General features: G+C 35.3%; 1 protein-coding gene across 1 annotated transcript in view; it reads right to left on the reverse strand.

The window, feature by feature from the left end:
* Positions 1–15,606, reverse strand: part of arid3c (AT rich interactive domain 3C (BRIGHT-like)) — a 125,982-nt gene that overhangs the window by 2,292 nt on the left and 108,084 nt on the right. The window contains exons 4-7 of the mRNA XM_059336425.1: positions 11,569–11,752; positions 9,047–9,291; positions 4,827–5,117; positions 519–608 (exon numbers count right to left, since the gene is read on the reverse strand). Of these exons, the coding sequence (XP_059192408.1) occupies positions 519–608; positions 4,827–5,117; positions 9,047–9,291; positions 11,569–11,752 (810 nt within the window). The remainder of the gene's footprint in view (positions 1–518; positions 609–4,826; positions 5,118–9,046; positions 9,292–11,568; positions 11,753–15,606) is intronic.

Raw genomic sequence — 15,606 nt, forward strand, 5'->3', positions numbered from 1 at the left:
TAAACATCATTTAGTTGGTTATTGTAAAGTGTTACCGAATTTTTAAGCTGTTTTTAGGCTGCAGTTTTATATAGATAATAAAACCATCCAAACAGATAAAAAATGATGAACAGGATCAAGTCAACAAGTCAACAAGTCTGAGCTGATGTGATGTGATGGCCACCATGCTAATAAACTGACATGAAAGGCCTATGTTAAAGAAAAGAGGCAGTAATTACCTGAAGACACAAGCTACCCCCGCTTACACACACACACACACACACACACACACAGACACGCACACACACACACAGACACGCTCTAGACAGGCACATAAGACAATAAGCCCCATCGACCTCGAGTCCACAGGCCCAATTTTGAGATATTTAACTTTTTTAACTCTATTGGACTGCCACTTCATTACGATGGATTTTATAGCAAAGACATCAAATTGTGTAGAGGACTAAGCACCAGGGTGCTGCTATAACTTATTGAATTTCCTGCCTGCAATTACATCAGCAAACGGCCCCTCTATTTACCTGTGTAGACAACTCCATTTATTTCTATTGACATGTTGATGCTGCTAATGCCGTTGGTAGACAGGTTCAATGCGGTCTCTTGTCTATCATCTGTCAAGAGAGGAGGCAGAGAACGAGAGAGAGAAAAACTCAATATGAGCATTTAGAAAGGGAACAGAAGAAGCAAGAGAAGCGCCCGGTGGAGTATTGGTGATAATTCAGAGAGTGACAGGATAAGGAGAACTTTATTAAATAGTTCTGGGGAGAAAGAACTGTCAAAAGATGTTACAGCCATTTGTACATGTCAGTTATAGATGACTTCTATAGGAGCACACAGTTGGAAAACTTGTCTGAATATGTGACTGGTTTTGAAATAACACAAATGTCTCAAGTAATCCCAACGGGCTGCTGTGATATCAAACCGTGTGTAAACATATATTTATCTGTCTAAGTGCATCTGGGTGGAGACAAATAATAGTGTTTGGATATAATCTTTAAATGACAGTGTTTATATGTGAGGGCCAGAGCCAGACGACCAGCGTGGGAATTAACCTGAGAAAGATTCTCACTCATTTTTCCATCACGTATCAAGTGCAAAGCCCGCTATTATGACTAATATGAGAGAGGCAGTGATGCAGACAGAAATGATATCACACTTGAGCAGATAGGCCCCTTATTCTTCCTTTAGCCTCTATCATTAAGTCATATGTGACTTATGGCTTGTCACGAGCCGTGCTGGCTGCAGCCAAAGCCCAGCAGGACGGGCATTTTTACTCATGACAAGCTGGATTCTGCCTGTGGTCAACAAGAACTATTTCTTCATAACATTTATGGAGCTTCAAATTACACGTGTTATATGATGAACTATGTGCACATTAGTGGTTCACAGCTGGATCTCAGACAGCCTCTCTGGCAGGCCATTAGCTGTTTTTGACACACCACCCACTGTGGCAGACACACTGTCATTTAAGTCTGATAGCTAACAGCCTCAACAGTAACAGCTGATTTTAAATTATACATTCAAATCTGATTAACACGTCACTGTTAAAAAAAAACAGCTGTTGTTTTTACGGTAAAAAAATGGCAAAAAACTGAACTTTACCGTAATAAATATGGTGCAACTTTTTCTAATATTACGGTAAAGTGATTTTAGCACTTTTGATTTCACAAGATTTTTTTTTTAAAAGATTATATTTTACCGTAAAAAATTAAACTTTTTCCATCAAAAGAAACGCTGTTCTGCCATATAATTGACAAGAAAATACTTTATAAATGCCCCATAAATTAAAGATTTTACCATTAAATATTACAATATATTTTTGCTATAGATATAGTGTTTAGTACATTTAACAGTGAGGAAAAGTATTTTTACTAAAAACAAATGCAAAAATTACAGTGATGGCTTGTATATATATTACAGTATATTTTTGTTACAAACACGGTGCCATTGTGTATTTTACAGTGGAGTAATGTATTTCCCCCCCCTAAAAAATGTAAAAAACCCCCCCAAAAATACTGTTTTGGCTACTGTTTTTATCATTTTACGTCTTTTACTGTCATGGTTTAACAGTTTTTCACCATAAAATCTACAGACATTTTTTTACAGTGTTGCTGAATGTTAATAAATAATGAAATAACTTATTTCACCTCAGATGTCACTGTTTCATATGATATGTACATTATATGCACATCTGCATTATATTTAAACAAATCCCATGAAAAGCTCAAAGCCAACATTGTGTTGATGTGTCTCTACTTTCTATTACTATAGTTTCATTTTTAACCCATAAGAACCCATGATGAAACGGGTGTAATAAACACTTTAAATCTTCTACTATAATCTCCCATATTCAGCTTTATGCTTCACCTTAACTAAGCTTATTTTTTGTTACGAGGCTAAGTTTAAACCCATTTAACAATCCTAATCCGTTAATAGGCTGTCCTTTATTGCATTTAACCCTATTAGGGTTTGTTTTTGTTTTTATTTATTATTGACTTATTATTATTTTGTTACTTAAAAAAAAAATCTGAAAAATCATTTGTTACACTATTAATGTCACAATTTTAATAAATGTTGTGGAGATGCAGAGAAAAACGCAAGAACAGTGGTGCAAGGTGTCTAGTTTATTTATATTGAAATAAGAAATATTATAAAAATAAATACCATAGACGCCCAATTTTTTAAAACATCATAAATGTGTTCTATGTCCCCCATAATGTTCCTTTAAGGATAAATAGGTCTGGGTTCTTATGGGTTAAAAGGCTTTGTGATTTCCTACAGCAGCTACTTATTTTAGTTTTTTATTATACATTACACAAACAGAAGGAAATAGTACATTTCTTCAGCAGCAGATTAATCCACATTTGGTGCTGCGGTGAGTATTCCTGGCAGCAGGACTGTGTGTTTGGGTCAGAATGATCTACAGTGTGTGTGTTCATGGTGATGAAGGAACTTGTCACCCAGCGCAACGCTGTGGCTTCTGATGTGTAACAACAATGGAGCTCTGAGGCAAGACGTGTCGAGCTGAGCTTCTCAATGTTGGTTTGGGGCTTTCCATGATATTTTTTCGACAACAATCAAAATACGGAATATCAAACCTAACCATTGTTATACCTACACTGCAAAAAAAAAAAAACATGTATTTTTTGGCCTAAGACAGTGATTTTAGTTGGTAAAACTTGGAAATATAAATTATTGACATTTAGGGCATATAAGTTAGCACAACAAAGAAAGCCAGTTGTCTGCTCAAAAACAAGTTTGTGAGTTGTTGTTACTTATATCTTTAAGTTGGGGTTCACAACAAGGGACAGTACTGCCCTACAAAGCAAAAAGGCAGTAACTGCATTTTTGGTCAAAAATGAGTTATTATCATTTTCATGAATTTCAAGGCATCCTTTGTTATGTGACAAAACATCTCATCTCAAATGTGTGTCGTTTTGGAGAAAAATGGCAGTCGTTTGTACAGTACCTAAACGGCTGGATTACAGGATAACTTTAAAGTCATTTTTCTCAGTTCTGCACTCTGCGTAGTTACTGCCTTTTTGCTTTGTAGGACAGAATAGTTCTGCTAACTCTTATTTCTTTGTTGTGAAATGCAGGAAAGCGGTGAAAATCATTAGCGAAATCTAGCGGCTAACTGATGCTCGCGGCTAACTGATGCTAGCGGCTAACTGATGCTCACGGCTAACTGATGCTAGCGGCTAACTGATGCTATATTGTATATATATGACAGTATATTTTTTGCTACAAACACAGTGCCAGTGTACAAAAAAAATGGACCCTGAGGAAGGCACAAGCCAACACGCGTTGGTGTTTTTAGATGTAACCCATGTAAAATAAAGGGTTTTTAACTTTTGTCAATCCACCAGAGTACCTGCATTTTCTTCTTTTGAGTACAGTGCCAATGTATTTTACAGTGGAGTAATGTATTAAAAATAATAATAAAAATGTAAAAAAATACTGTTTTGGCTGATACATACCTTTTCATTGTTACTGAAACTGAATTAACCCATTTATCATTTTACGGTCTTTCACACTCATGGTTTAGCAGTTTTTCACCATAAAATCTACAGACATTTTTTACAGTGTACAGACTTTATATTTACTAATTATTTTCAGAGGGCTTGCTGTGGTAAAATGCACCTCATGACCTCAGTATTTTTTTTTTTAAATCCTGGCTGCATTAATGACAGTTAAAGTACTGAAAATAATGAGTCCACACTGCAAAAAAAGAAAAGTTGGATGAACTCAAAATTTCAAGGCAACAAACTTTGATAAAATTTTAAGTTGGACAATTAAACTAAATATTTAAAGTTTTGTTTTTGAGTTTGCTCAACTCTGAATTTCTCTGGCATGATTGTAACGCCGCTATGAATGTCAGCTAATGTTGTGACCACAATTTTGAGTTAGCATTGATACGCTAATGGCTACTCTTGTAGCTGTTACAAGCAGCGCCGTTAGCATCAGTTAGCCACTAGCATCAGTTAGCCACTAGCATCAGTTAGCCACTAGCATCAGTTAGCCGCTAGCTTTCGCTAATGACCGAATTTCACAACAAAGAAATAAGAGTTATCAGAACTATTGTCCCTTGTTGTGAACCCCAACTTAAAGATATAAGTAACAACAACTCACCAACTTGTTTTTGAGCAGACAACTGGCTTCCTTTGTTGTGCTAACTGACATTATTGCCCTAAATGCCAATAATTTATATTTCCAAGTTTTACCAAATTAAATCACTGTTTTAGGCCAAAAAATACAAGTTGTTTTTTTTGCAGTGCAAGAGGAGACAGAGCAGCTGTAACCTCCAGACAGCGAGCTGAGCGTCTCACCTCTGTTGTTGAGTTTGATGTTGAGGGGCAGCTGTGTGGCCATGGCCAGCAGGTTCTGCTGCAGAGCGTGCTGCACCATCCGCTGCTGCTCCTCCGTCACCATCATCATCTTCTTCTCTGGTGGTTCACCGCTCTCCAGCTTCTCTCTGAGCTGCTCCAGGGCCGCCGCCTGGACGGCCGCCGCCGCCTGAGCCGCGGCCGCCTGGGCCGCCATGGCTGCGGCGTGATGGCCGCTGGGGGACATCGGGAGGGCCACCCGGCTGGGCAGGCAGCTGGCCATCATGGGCTCCTCTGGAGAGGAAGACATGGTATCAAGCTGGTATCCTTTTCTAAACATTTTGTCTAATCTAGTTCCTGTGAATATGTTGAATCCAGTGGTGGTTCTAGACCAGTTTTACTGTGGGGGCCAAGCAGGGGCTAGTGTTTAATCAGAGGGGCCCATTAGCACATTAAATAATGGCAAAGATGATATTTAAGCATTCAAAAAATTTACTATTTTTACTTAATGAGTTGTATATTTGTCATTGATTTGTGTCACACATATATTTTATCAAATGTATCTATTTTGTTTTATTGATTCTTATATCTTGCTGTTTTTGTGTATTGTCCAAATATTTGGAAAAAGTTGGACTTGTGCTTTGGCCATATTGATTTTTAACGTTCTTGCCAATAATGCCTCATTGAATTTAATTGATACATCTTAATGTAGACATCAGAAGATTAATCTATAGTAAAATAATAATTAGTAGCCGAAATAAAGCATTAACACTACCTCAACTAACATTAACATCCTGCTTTTATATGAATATGTATGTAATACTAATCGTTTAACATATGATTACTACTATAACTCCCATGTTTTTAACGTATTGTACACATCCTTATAATGTATAGCAATCTGCTTTTATTTTAGCTTATTTAAACATCTTATTTAAGTATATTTGGAAGATACAAATCCATTAAATACATTTAAATAATGAGACTCACCAACAAGAACAGTTTTTTTGGTATGACAATGACATTTCTCATTTTTGTGCACAATCACTTTTTTTTATTTTGAAAGTGCAGATAAATTATGTAACACTTCTAAATCTAAAGTTTTTTTTTATCTTGGTAAGAAACAAATAATTTCTAGTGCACTCTACTCGGGTCAGTTCATCGCTGCTTGCAGGTTTAATTTATCTTGTTTTAAGAGAAAATTTCTTATTTTAAGCGTTTAACATGCTTATTTCTAGATTTAACAATCGTAATTTAATAAATCTTGTCAAATGGAAATTATCTGTCCATGCAGCAAGATCATTTCCCTCAGATTTAGTGTTTTTATCTTGTTTTTAGACACACCTTTTTTGCAGTTTGCATGCACCAACATTACCTGTGGCATGTCATAAGTCTGTTCATGTTGTGAATTGTATTATGCTTATGTTGCTGAGGTTTTTTTCATTGTTTTTTCCTCCTTTCCTCTCCTCACATGTGCTGTATTTCTCTCCCTTCATACTCCTGTTTACCTGTCATACTGTTTGTGGGTGTTTTATACGTTTGGACGGGTTGATGGCTTATCTCGTTGTTACTCTGTGCAATGACAATAAAGGCTATTCTATTCTAATATGGTTTAGCATAGGCTCCTGTGTTCATAGGATCTTTTGGACCTTATGTAAGATCATAACCTTGCAGCACTAAAATAAAAAAACAAATAGAAATAAGAGATGGTTCTAGGGGATGCTAGAAGCAGATTAGTCAGCTGTTTTTTTCCTTGAGGACCTGTAATCTAAGAGATCTCATGCTCTTCATGGTGCATTTGTGTGTCTCGGAAAATAGTGGTGCTGAAATGAGGAAGTCCTGCAAGATGTTTCCTCTTTAGAGGGAATGACCATACAGACCACAAGTTGCATGAGTCTGAATGAACAGAAATGAGGCAGCTATTGTGACATAAATATTTGTGACACTTCTTCTAAAGTGGCTGGGCAATCACGCAACGATTTCTCAAAAAAGATGTTGTGATCTCTCATCATACATCATGTGCAACCTTTTTTTTTGACAAAGTATTCACTGAGAGGAAGTTAATCATCCTTCAGAGTGACAGAAAAAGATTGTGTGAGTTTATTTAGGATCTGGAGTGACGATTGCATCAGTCCAGCTACGTCGTCAGATTTCTGTTTGCAAAAAGGAACATTTGTAATCATCCAAAATTCACACAAAGTTCTTACTTAGCTGGATGACTGTCATGTTTATCATATTAGCCATAGTCATATGCCATGCATTCTGCAAATAATGTCACACTCATCACTCAACACAATAATTTTTATCTGCACTATTTTAATCCACATATTACAATGCAAATTATTTGTTTCTTACCAAGATAAAAAAAGATTTTTAAGAGTTAATTTCTTATTTTAAGTGTTCAACATGCTTATGTCTAGATTTAACAACCTTACTTCAAGAAATCTTGATCTGTCCATGCAGCAAGATCATTTTCCTCAGATTTTTTTTAATTTTTAGTTTTTATCTTGTTTTTAGACAACACCTTTTATTTGCAGTGTAGGAGAAACAGGTACTGTACCAATTAAATCATTTAACAGATTTTTATCTGAAATATCTGCAGAGGAAGTGTCAAGTTTAAATACAGTGAATTCACTCTGCAATTTTTTTTATTTTTTATTACTAATTGAAACAGTACTTGTGTTAAAAAGAGTGCATGACATGACTGTTGTCACTGATGCAAAAAGAGGTGGAAACATTACACTGGAGAGAACCGATAAACATGAAGGAAATGTTTGCTTGTATAAACAGCAAATAGGTTCAGCTCAGAAAACAGTGAGGCTTCTTACTAGAATATGATAAAAAATATACTGCCCCATAAAGTCTAACTGCAGTAATACGCAAAGGGTTAATCTGATAAAAACTGATTTAAAGTTTTTCAACATTTTTAACATGGCCAGCCAAATGGGTTATAGGTAGATAAGTGATATGACACTTAATTCTACATGTATTGATGATGTGATTTTTATGCTAAAAAATCTTGACAATTTATTTGACCTTTGACCCCAAAAACGTAGCTAGTGCACTCTGGTTTTGCTGTAAAAGGTTCTAATAGTAATGCAGAAACAGAGTGCAATAACTACAATGTTGTTGTCTTCTTTCAGCTTTTACATTTAGTTTTCAGTGAATAAACATTTTCAAAGTGTTTAACAGCTCTATTCAAAGATTTGTGTTTTTTAGACCCAATATTATAAAGAAATGTTATAGTTTAGTCTTTTATCTCACTTTTTTTTTTTACTTAATCACTATCTAGATAACAATTTCCCTATCAAATAGACTTATAATTATATGTATATTATTTTTGTCTTCATTATTCAACACAATGAAGAAATACAAGGCTGCACTGTGTCACAGTCAAAGCAGACCGTGGTAAGTGAACTTACTGCTGTCTGCTTTGGTTTTGAGTTAGATTTTGTAGTTAACTCTATGGAGTCTTATAAGGCTATTTTGTCCATTTTTTAATCCTTTTCATGTCTTTTCGTGTCTTTGTAAGTCATTTTGTGTCTTTTTTGGTCATTTTGTGTCCGTTGTTGTGTCTTTTTTAGTTATTTTGTGTCTTTTTTCTCATTTTGTGTCTTTTTAGTCATTTGTGTCTTTTTTGGTTATTTTGTGTCTTTTTTTGTCATTTTGTGTCTTTTTTGGTCATTTTGTGTCTTTTTGGTCATTTTGTGTCTTTTTTTGGTCATTTTGTGTCTTTTTTTAGTCCAACATAAAATGTGATTTTGAATCTTTTTTTTCCTTTCAAAACACTATCATGCTCAATAAAGAATTTTTAATGTTGCAAATGTGAACAAAGGTGTCAAATCTAACATATTAGAGGGTTCCATCCAGTTCATCATCATTTTATACTAAATCTATTTGAGCTTGTCTCCAGTTTTACTTGGTATATCATCATCAAACTGAAACTGGCCTCATGGAGTTTACAGCCAGAACTTTAGAGGTAAATTTACAGTAGGGCTCCACGCTGCTTTGTTTTCTAGTCTGGATGGAGGCAACAAGTCATGATTTGGAGCTTTTGGTGACTCCAGAGGGTTAAATGCAATTTTTTTAATCATTATTTCTATAAAACAAAGCAAAATTGAAATCTAGGGCAGTATACTTCTCTATGCACTTGAGGTAAAAGGTAATAAAATAATATGTGAGACTTTCTGGTGTTGTCTTGTTTTACGTTGTCATGTTGTTACCTTTCTTGATGACAGGCACCTGGGACATTTGGCTGCTGTTGTGAGTAGGCAGAGACAGGTGGGACATGTGCATCTTTGGTGAGGACAGCAGGGTGGGCGTGCCCACAGGAGAGTAGTTGAAGATGGCGGAGCCGTAGCTCTGCCGACGGCCTTCCCGCCGGTTGCTGTCGATAGCTGCCTGGAGCTCACCAGGGGAGCTCAGTCCACGCTTTTCACATTCATACGGGTAGAGGTACTTCATATACCTGCAGGGAGAGAAGGACTTGAATTTTTGTCACTGTGTCCCTCTGTCACATACTGTCCATCAATCATCAATCAATCCTGAAAACAGGATTTAAAAAACACAGTCCCACAATGGAACCATGACCATTCAAACTATATGATTTTTGTAATATTTTGTAGTTTTTTGTATTTTCAGTGATTGCACTGTAAAAAAAAAAAAAAAAATGTATTTTTTTACAATTTAAAAACAAAACAAAACATTACTCCACTAGAAAATGCACTGTAATATGTTTTTAATGTAATATATATATGTATATATATATATATATATATACTGGTTTTAATGCATCATGGGGACACTTGTGGGGACCACACTTTCTAGATGTTGTAGAGAGCTGAAAAAAATTGAGTAAACTTGCCATAGCTTAGTTAGCCTATACACGCCTTCAGACCTCTGAAATTATGAAGTGATGTTTTAATCAGGCCTTGTGGGGACATCCGGAAAAACCAGTAAACATGCTTTCAGGGTACATTATTTACATACCTTAGCATATTTCACCTGATTATTTGGTGACTAAACAATGGAAATGAGATACTTTTCTAAGAAGCCAATTCTATAATTATGGCATTTGCAAAAATAGGACAAAAATAATATTGAGTAGAGACGGTCATAGATGGTCATATATTACATAGCATTTTTGAGCATTATACTAAATGCATTGATCTCATTGTTTGCGGTCTTATTTACATGGACAGTTTGTGTCAAAAGTAGTTTTCATGAACTTTCTTCAGCTGTGGTTTGTTCAATGTGAACCCCCCCCCCCCATATTGCAGGCTATTTTTGCGATGACGATATTCTTGACGATATTAGGAAATACTTAAAAAGATATAGAAAATATTACTTTTTTTTTAGTCTGTATAAATATGTATAGTGTGAAGTGCAAATCTCAACAGTTGCCAAATAAAAAAAAATACTCTTGAGTATCAGCAATAATAAAAATAACCATTTAGGGGTTTCGGGGGCATATTTTAATGACATTTTGTAAAGGAGAATAAAGGTTCTTGTATGTTTTATTTAAGGCATCTTATTTTGACAGTCTTCCTGTAAATTATGTGGTGGATTCTGTTAACACACTGTGCTCTTATTTTGAAAGTTGCATGTGTTTAGCGAGAGGGAGTAATAGTAGCTTTTTATGATTAAAATACATACCATATATAGGCCATTTAGAATGATAAATACATAATTTATTAATGTTTAACTAACTACATCATTTTTAAATAACAAATATATAGTATATTAATGTAATGTTTACAATAACCATAATTTATAAATGGTAAACAGATGGTTTATTAGTGTTTAATCATCATTTATAAACCGTATATAGGCCATTTAGAATGGTGAATAGAAAATGTAATAATGTTGAACTATAATTTATAAATGCCAAATAGATTACTTTACCATAAACAAGCATAATTATTAGTTTATTAATAGCTTTACACTCATTATAACATTTTTAACACCACATTAAGTATGTTAATGATTTCAAAATGTTTCTTATACCTTTAAGACATTGCTTGAAAACATTTAAAGATTAAATATGCATAGAATTTTGTAAATGGTTAATAATTGGTTTATAAACCATCTATAAACATCACTTAGATGGTTATTGTAAAGTGTTACCAAAAAAACTTTAACCACTATATCAAGAAGTAGGAACGTTGCCAATATAACCATAAAAAATAAATAAAGATATTATCGTGAACGATACGATGTGGCAAACCCCTAACACACACACACACACACACACACACACACACACACACACACACACACACACACACACTCTAGGGGTGGGCGATATGGCCCTAAAAGAATATCACGATATTGCAGGCTATTTTTGCGATGACGATATTCTTGACGAAATTAGGAAATACTTAAAAAGATATAGAAAATATGATTTTTTTTTAGTCTGTATAAATAAATAAAAATCTAACATGTAGTTTGAAATGCAAATCTCAGCAGTTGCAATAATAAAAATAACCATTTAGGGGTTCTGGGGGCATATTTTAATGACATTTTGTAAAGGAGAATAAAGGTTAAAACAACTTTAACCACTACATCAAGAAGTAGGAACGTTGCCAATATAACCATTAAAAAAAAAGAAGATATTATCGTGAACGATACGATATGGCACACCCCTAGCACACACACACACACACACGCACACACACAGAACACTTGTGGCTGCAGTGTGTTCAGGTTATCAGTCATCGGGGTTATCATGTGAGCTCCTACTCACTGTGTTCGCAGAGTGAAAGCTGCACTGGTAATGGAGGTAGGGAGGTTAAGGCCTTTGGTGATCTCACGCCATATTTTCTTATTGATGACTTCCACTAAGCCGCCTTTTTCTGTGACAAGCTTGTAGAGCATGTAGAGATCCAACACCTGCTTGGCCATGATAGGAATCCGATTCACTGGAGTCCCTGCAGAAAGCAAACACAATATCCACAATCAATTCCATTAACTTTGGTTCCTCCCATCAATAGCCTTCTGCACCTTCTTATAACACCAATTTATCTCAAGCCAGTCAAATGTCTGACAGCTCTGTTAACAGCAGGAATATATAACTTTCAAAAAAAGTTTCTCATGTCTTATCTATGCATCCAATGGAAACAGCGTCATTGATTATAAATGTATTCTTTCTATGACAGGGTGGAACGATCTCTTGAGGAAACTTTGAACATGTGCAAAATGGGTTAATCACATTTAATTATGTGAGACACCAAAGTCTAAAGCTGCTCCTAATGCACTTTTCACAAAAAGCACAGATTGGGCATAAATAAAGTAAAAAGTAATTAACACAGGAAGGAGACAACAACAGAGCGATAGATAAATTAGCCTGGACCTGTTTAAAACTCACAAATACAATCTGTGGAAAATGGGAGCTAATCTTCTATTAATGACGCCAACCTGCCCCCTTATTAGCAAAATAAAGGGGCTCTGACAATAATTTGTATTTGCAATTTAATGTCAGGCAATAAAGAGAGAACGGCTCGCTCTTTGTGAAGATTCAAAAGTGGTTGACCCTGAGATAATTAACCTGCATTTTGCTGATAGAGTTCCATTGTGCCCATCGGATTTACCATAATAGCGATCAATAGCTGCAGAAATATAGTGCAAACAACAGCAGTGGGGCCTATACAGTGAGGGGGGAGGAGGCTCTGAAGTATCGTCTGAGGTGGTAAAACCACATCAATTAAGGCCAGTAATTACGGCTTCATTTTGCGGTGCTGGCATGTGAACGAATGAGACACTATTAAAACAAAAGATTGATGTTCCTCTGTCCTCACGAGACAATACCAGCAGTAAATCTGGAGCTGCGGTGCCTCGACATCTCTCTTTGGTGGAGAAAGTGCAGGGGAGGCTTGATTGAGAAAAAAATGATTTCAGCAGGTAATGAATTAACCTTCAGAACAGTACTGCACTGGGTTTATGAACTGGTGTAAAGACAGGACACAGTACAGCTCAAACAAAGATAATCAATCAATCAAATCAAATCAAAATTACTTTATTTATCCCCGAGGGTAAATTCAGTTAGTCGTTAGAGTCTCTGTTAGAATGAGACAGCCTGATGGCTGAAGGAGAGAAGGATCTTTTGAATCTCTCCGTCCTGCAACAGAGAGAGAGGAGCCGTCCACTGCTGTTTTTTGGTCCATTAATGTTTTGTGTATTGATGATCTGGTATTTCAGGATGGCCTGGAACATTTTGACAGTGGCTGTCTCCACCACCTCCTTCAGTGAGTCCAACCTGGCTCCAACCACAGAACCAGCTCTTTAGACCAGTCTAATTTGTGTCTATTTCGATAATTCTGTGTCCTTTTTTGGTCATTTTGTGTCTTTTTTGGTTATCTTTACAACTATTTTTGGTGCTTTTTGTGTCTTTTGGTCATCTTTACATCTATTTTTGTTCAATTTGTGTCTATTTTGATAATTTTGTGTCCTTTTTTGGTCATTTTCACATCTATTTTTGGCCATTTTGTGTCTTTTTTGGTCATCTTTACATCTAGTTTTGGTCAATTGTGTCTATTTCAATAATTTTGTGTCCTTTTTTGGTCATTTTCACATCTCTTTTTGGTCATTTTGTGTCTTTTTTGGTCATCTTTACATCTATTTTTTGGCCAATTTGTGTCTTTTTCGATAATTTTGTGTCCTTTTTTGGTCATTTTTACATCTATTTTGGCCAATTTGTGTCTTTTTCGATAATTTTGTGTCCTTTTTTGGTCATTATTACATCTTTTTTTGGCCAATTTGTGTCTTTTTCGATAATTTTGTGTCCTTTTTTGGTCATTTTTACATCTATTTTTGGTCAATTTGTGTCTATTTCAATAATTTTGTGTCCTTTTTTGGTCATTTTTACATCTATTCTTCTTCTTCTTCAAACATCCTTGATAATAACCAGTGTTATGTGTGTGTCCAACCTGGCTCCAACCACAGAACCAGCTCTTTAGACCAGTCTGATCATCTCTGTGTGTGATGCTGCCTCCCCAGCAGACTGCAGCATAAAACAACACACTACCACCACAGACTGATAAAACATCTGCAGCATCTTACTACAGATGTCCAGAGATCTGAGCTTCAAGAAGAAGAAGAGGCAGCTCTTCCCCTTTTTGTAGAGAGCGTCTGTGTTTAGGGACCAGTCCAACTTATTATCCAGGTATACACCTAGATACTTAGAACTTGGCACCACCTCCATGTCCACCCCACAGGTATTCACTGGCTGAAGGGGGGGCTTGAACCTGAGGAAATCTATGATCATTTCCTTAGTCTTTGAGGTGTTCAGTAGGAGATAGTTCTTGTGTCTCCAGTCACTGAAGGCTTTTATCAGATCCCTATATTCAATAATATAATAATTATCTTCAGCATTAAAAATGAATGATAAGCAATACTGCTGTATTAACATTACAGAAATAATAATAGAAAGATTTTTGGGGTAATTATTTATGCTGTTAATTTGGGCGGCTGTGGCATAAACCAGTGGTCTAATATAGTCGTTAGTATAGCCACTGTATATTTATTATTTTTATTTTAAAAATAAATACATTTCTAATTAGATGCCTAGAAAAGCTCATTAATATAAGTGTCAAATCATATTCTACTTGCTTTTTGTGATTATGTTAAATGTGCTTATGATATCGATCAGGGGCCCCTAAATTGAGCAGACTTGTTACATCATCAAATACCGTTTAGCTGTATTCTTGTCAAAAGAATCAATTTAATAGTGATGAAACTTGTGATTTACACCAGGTCTCTTCCCCCAAGCCATCAGGATTGTGAACTCTGATCCTGCAGGAGGCCCAAGGCTCAGGAACCACATGTACATGTGGAGGAACATAAATCAACAGCACACTACATTTCATTTCAAGTAATGGTAAAGATAAGATTTAGGGATGGGGATCTTCATTGGCACATTGTTCAAACCTATTGTACACTGCAAAAAAACTGTGTCTAAAAACAAGATAAAAACAGTAAATCTGAGGGAAATGATCTTGCTGCATGGACAGATAATTTCACTTCACAATATTTTTTTAATTAAGATGATAAAATCTAGAAATAAGCATGTTGAACGCTGAAAATAAGAAATGAACTCTTAAAACAAGATGAATTATCTAACACTTCTAAATTTAAAGTTTTTTTTTAATCTTGGTGAGAAACAAATAATTTGCAGTGTTGGTATTTTCTACACTGAAAAAAGAAAATAGTTGAACCAACTTAATTGAATTGTTTCATTTGGTAACACCTAAATGAATTAAGTTCTTTCAAATTAATTTAATAAGTTAGATTAACACAACTGATTTTAAATTAATTTGAAAGAACTTAATTCATTTAGGTGTTACCAAATGAAACAATTCAATTAAGTTGGTTCTTTTTTCAGTGTACTGCCTTCACATTCTGTATTTGTTACTTTTATATTGTACATTTTGTTTCTGATGCCAGCGGTTTTCACATATCATTTGACAAAATATTTCATGACAGGGACGGGGATTTGTTGCTGACATTCAACCAAAGTTTTAACCATAAAAAGGTTGCTTTAACTACACACTGAACTGGACTTTAACTAAAATCCATGGCATGGAAAGAGATAAAAATATACACTACCGGTCAAAAGTTTTAGAACAGCCCAATTTTTCCAGTTTTTAATTGAAATTCAAGCAGTTCAAGTCAAATGAACAGCTTGAAAGGGTACAAAGGTAAGTGGTGAACTGCCAGAGGTAAATAAAAAAAGGTAAGCTTAACCAAAACTGAAAAATAATGTACATTTCAGAATTATACATACATA

The sequence above is a fragment of the Centropristis striata genome, chromosome 7 (genome assembly GCF_030273125.1).
Source record: "Centropristis striata isolate RG_2023a ecotype Rhode Island chromosome 7, C.striata_1.0, whole genome shotgun sequence".
In the NCBI taxonomy this organism is placed as follows: Eukaryota; Metazoa; Chordata; class Actinopteri; order Perciformes; family Serranidae; genus Centropristis; species Centropristis striata.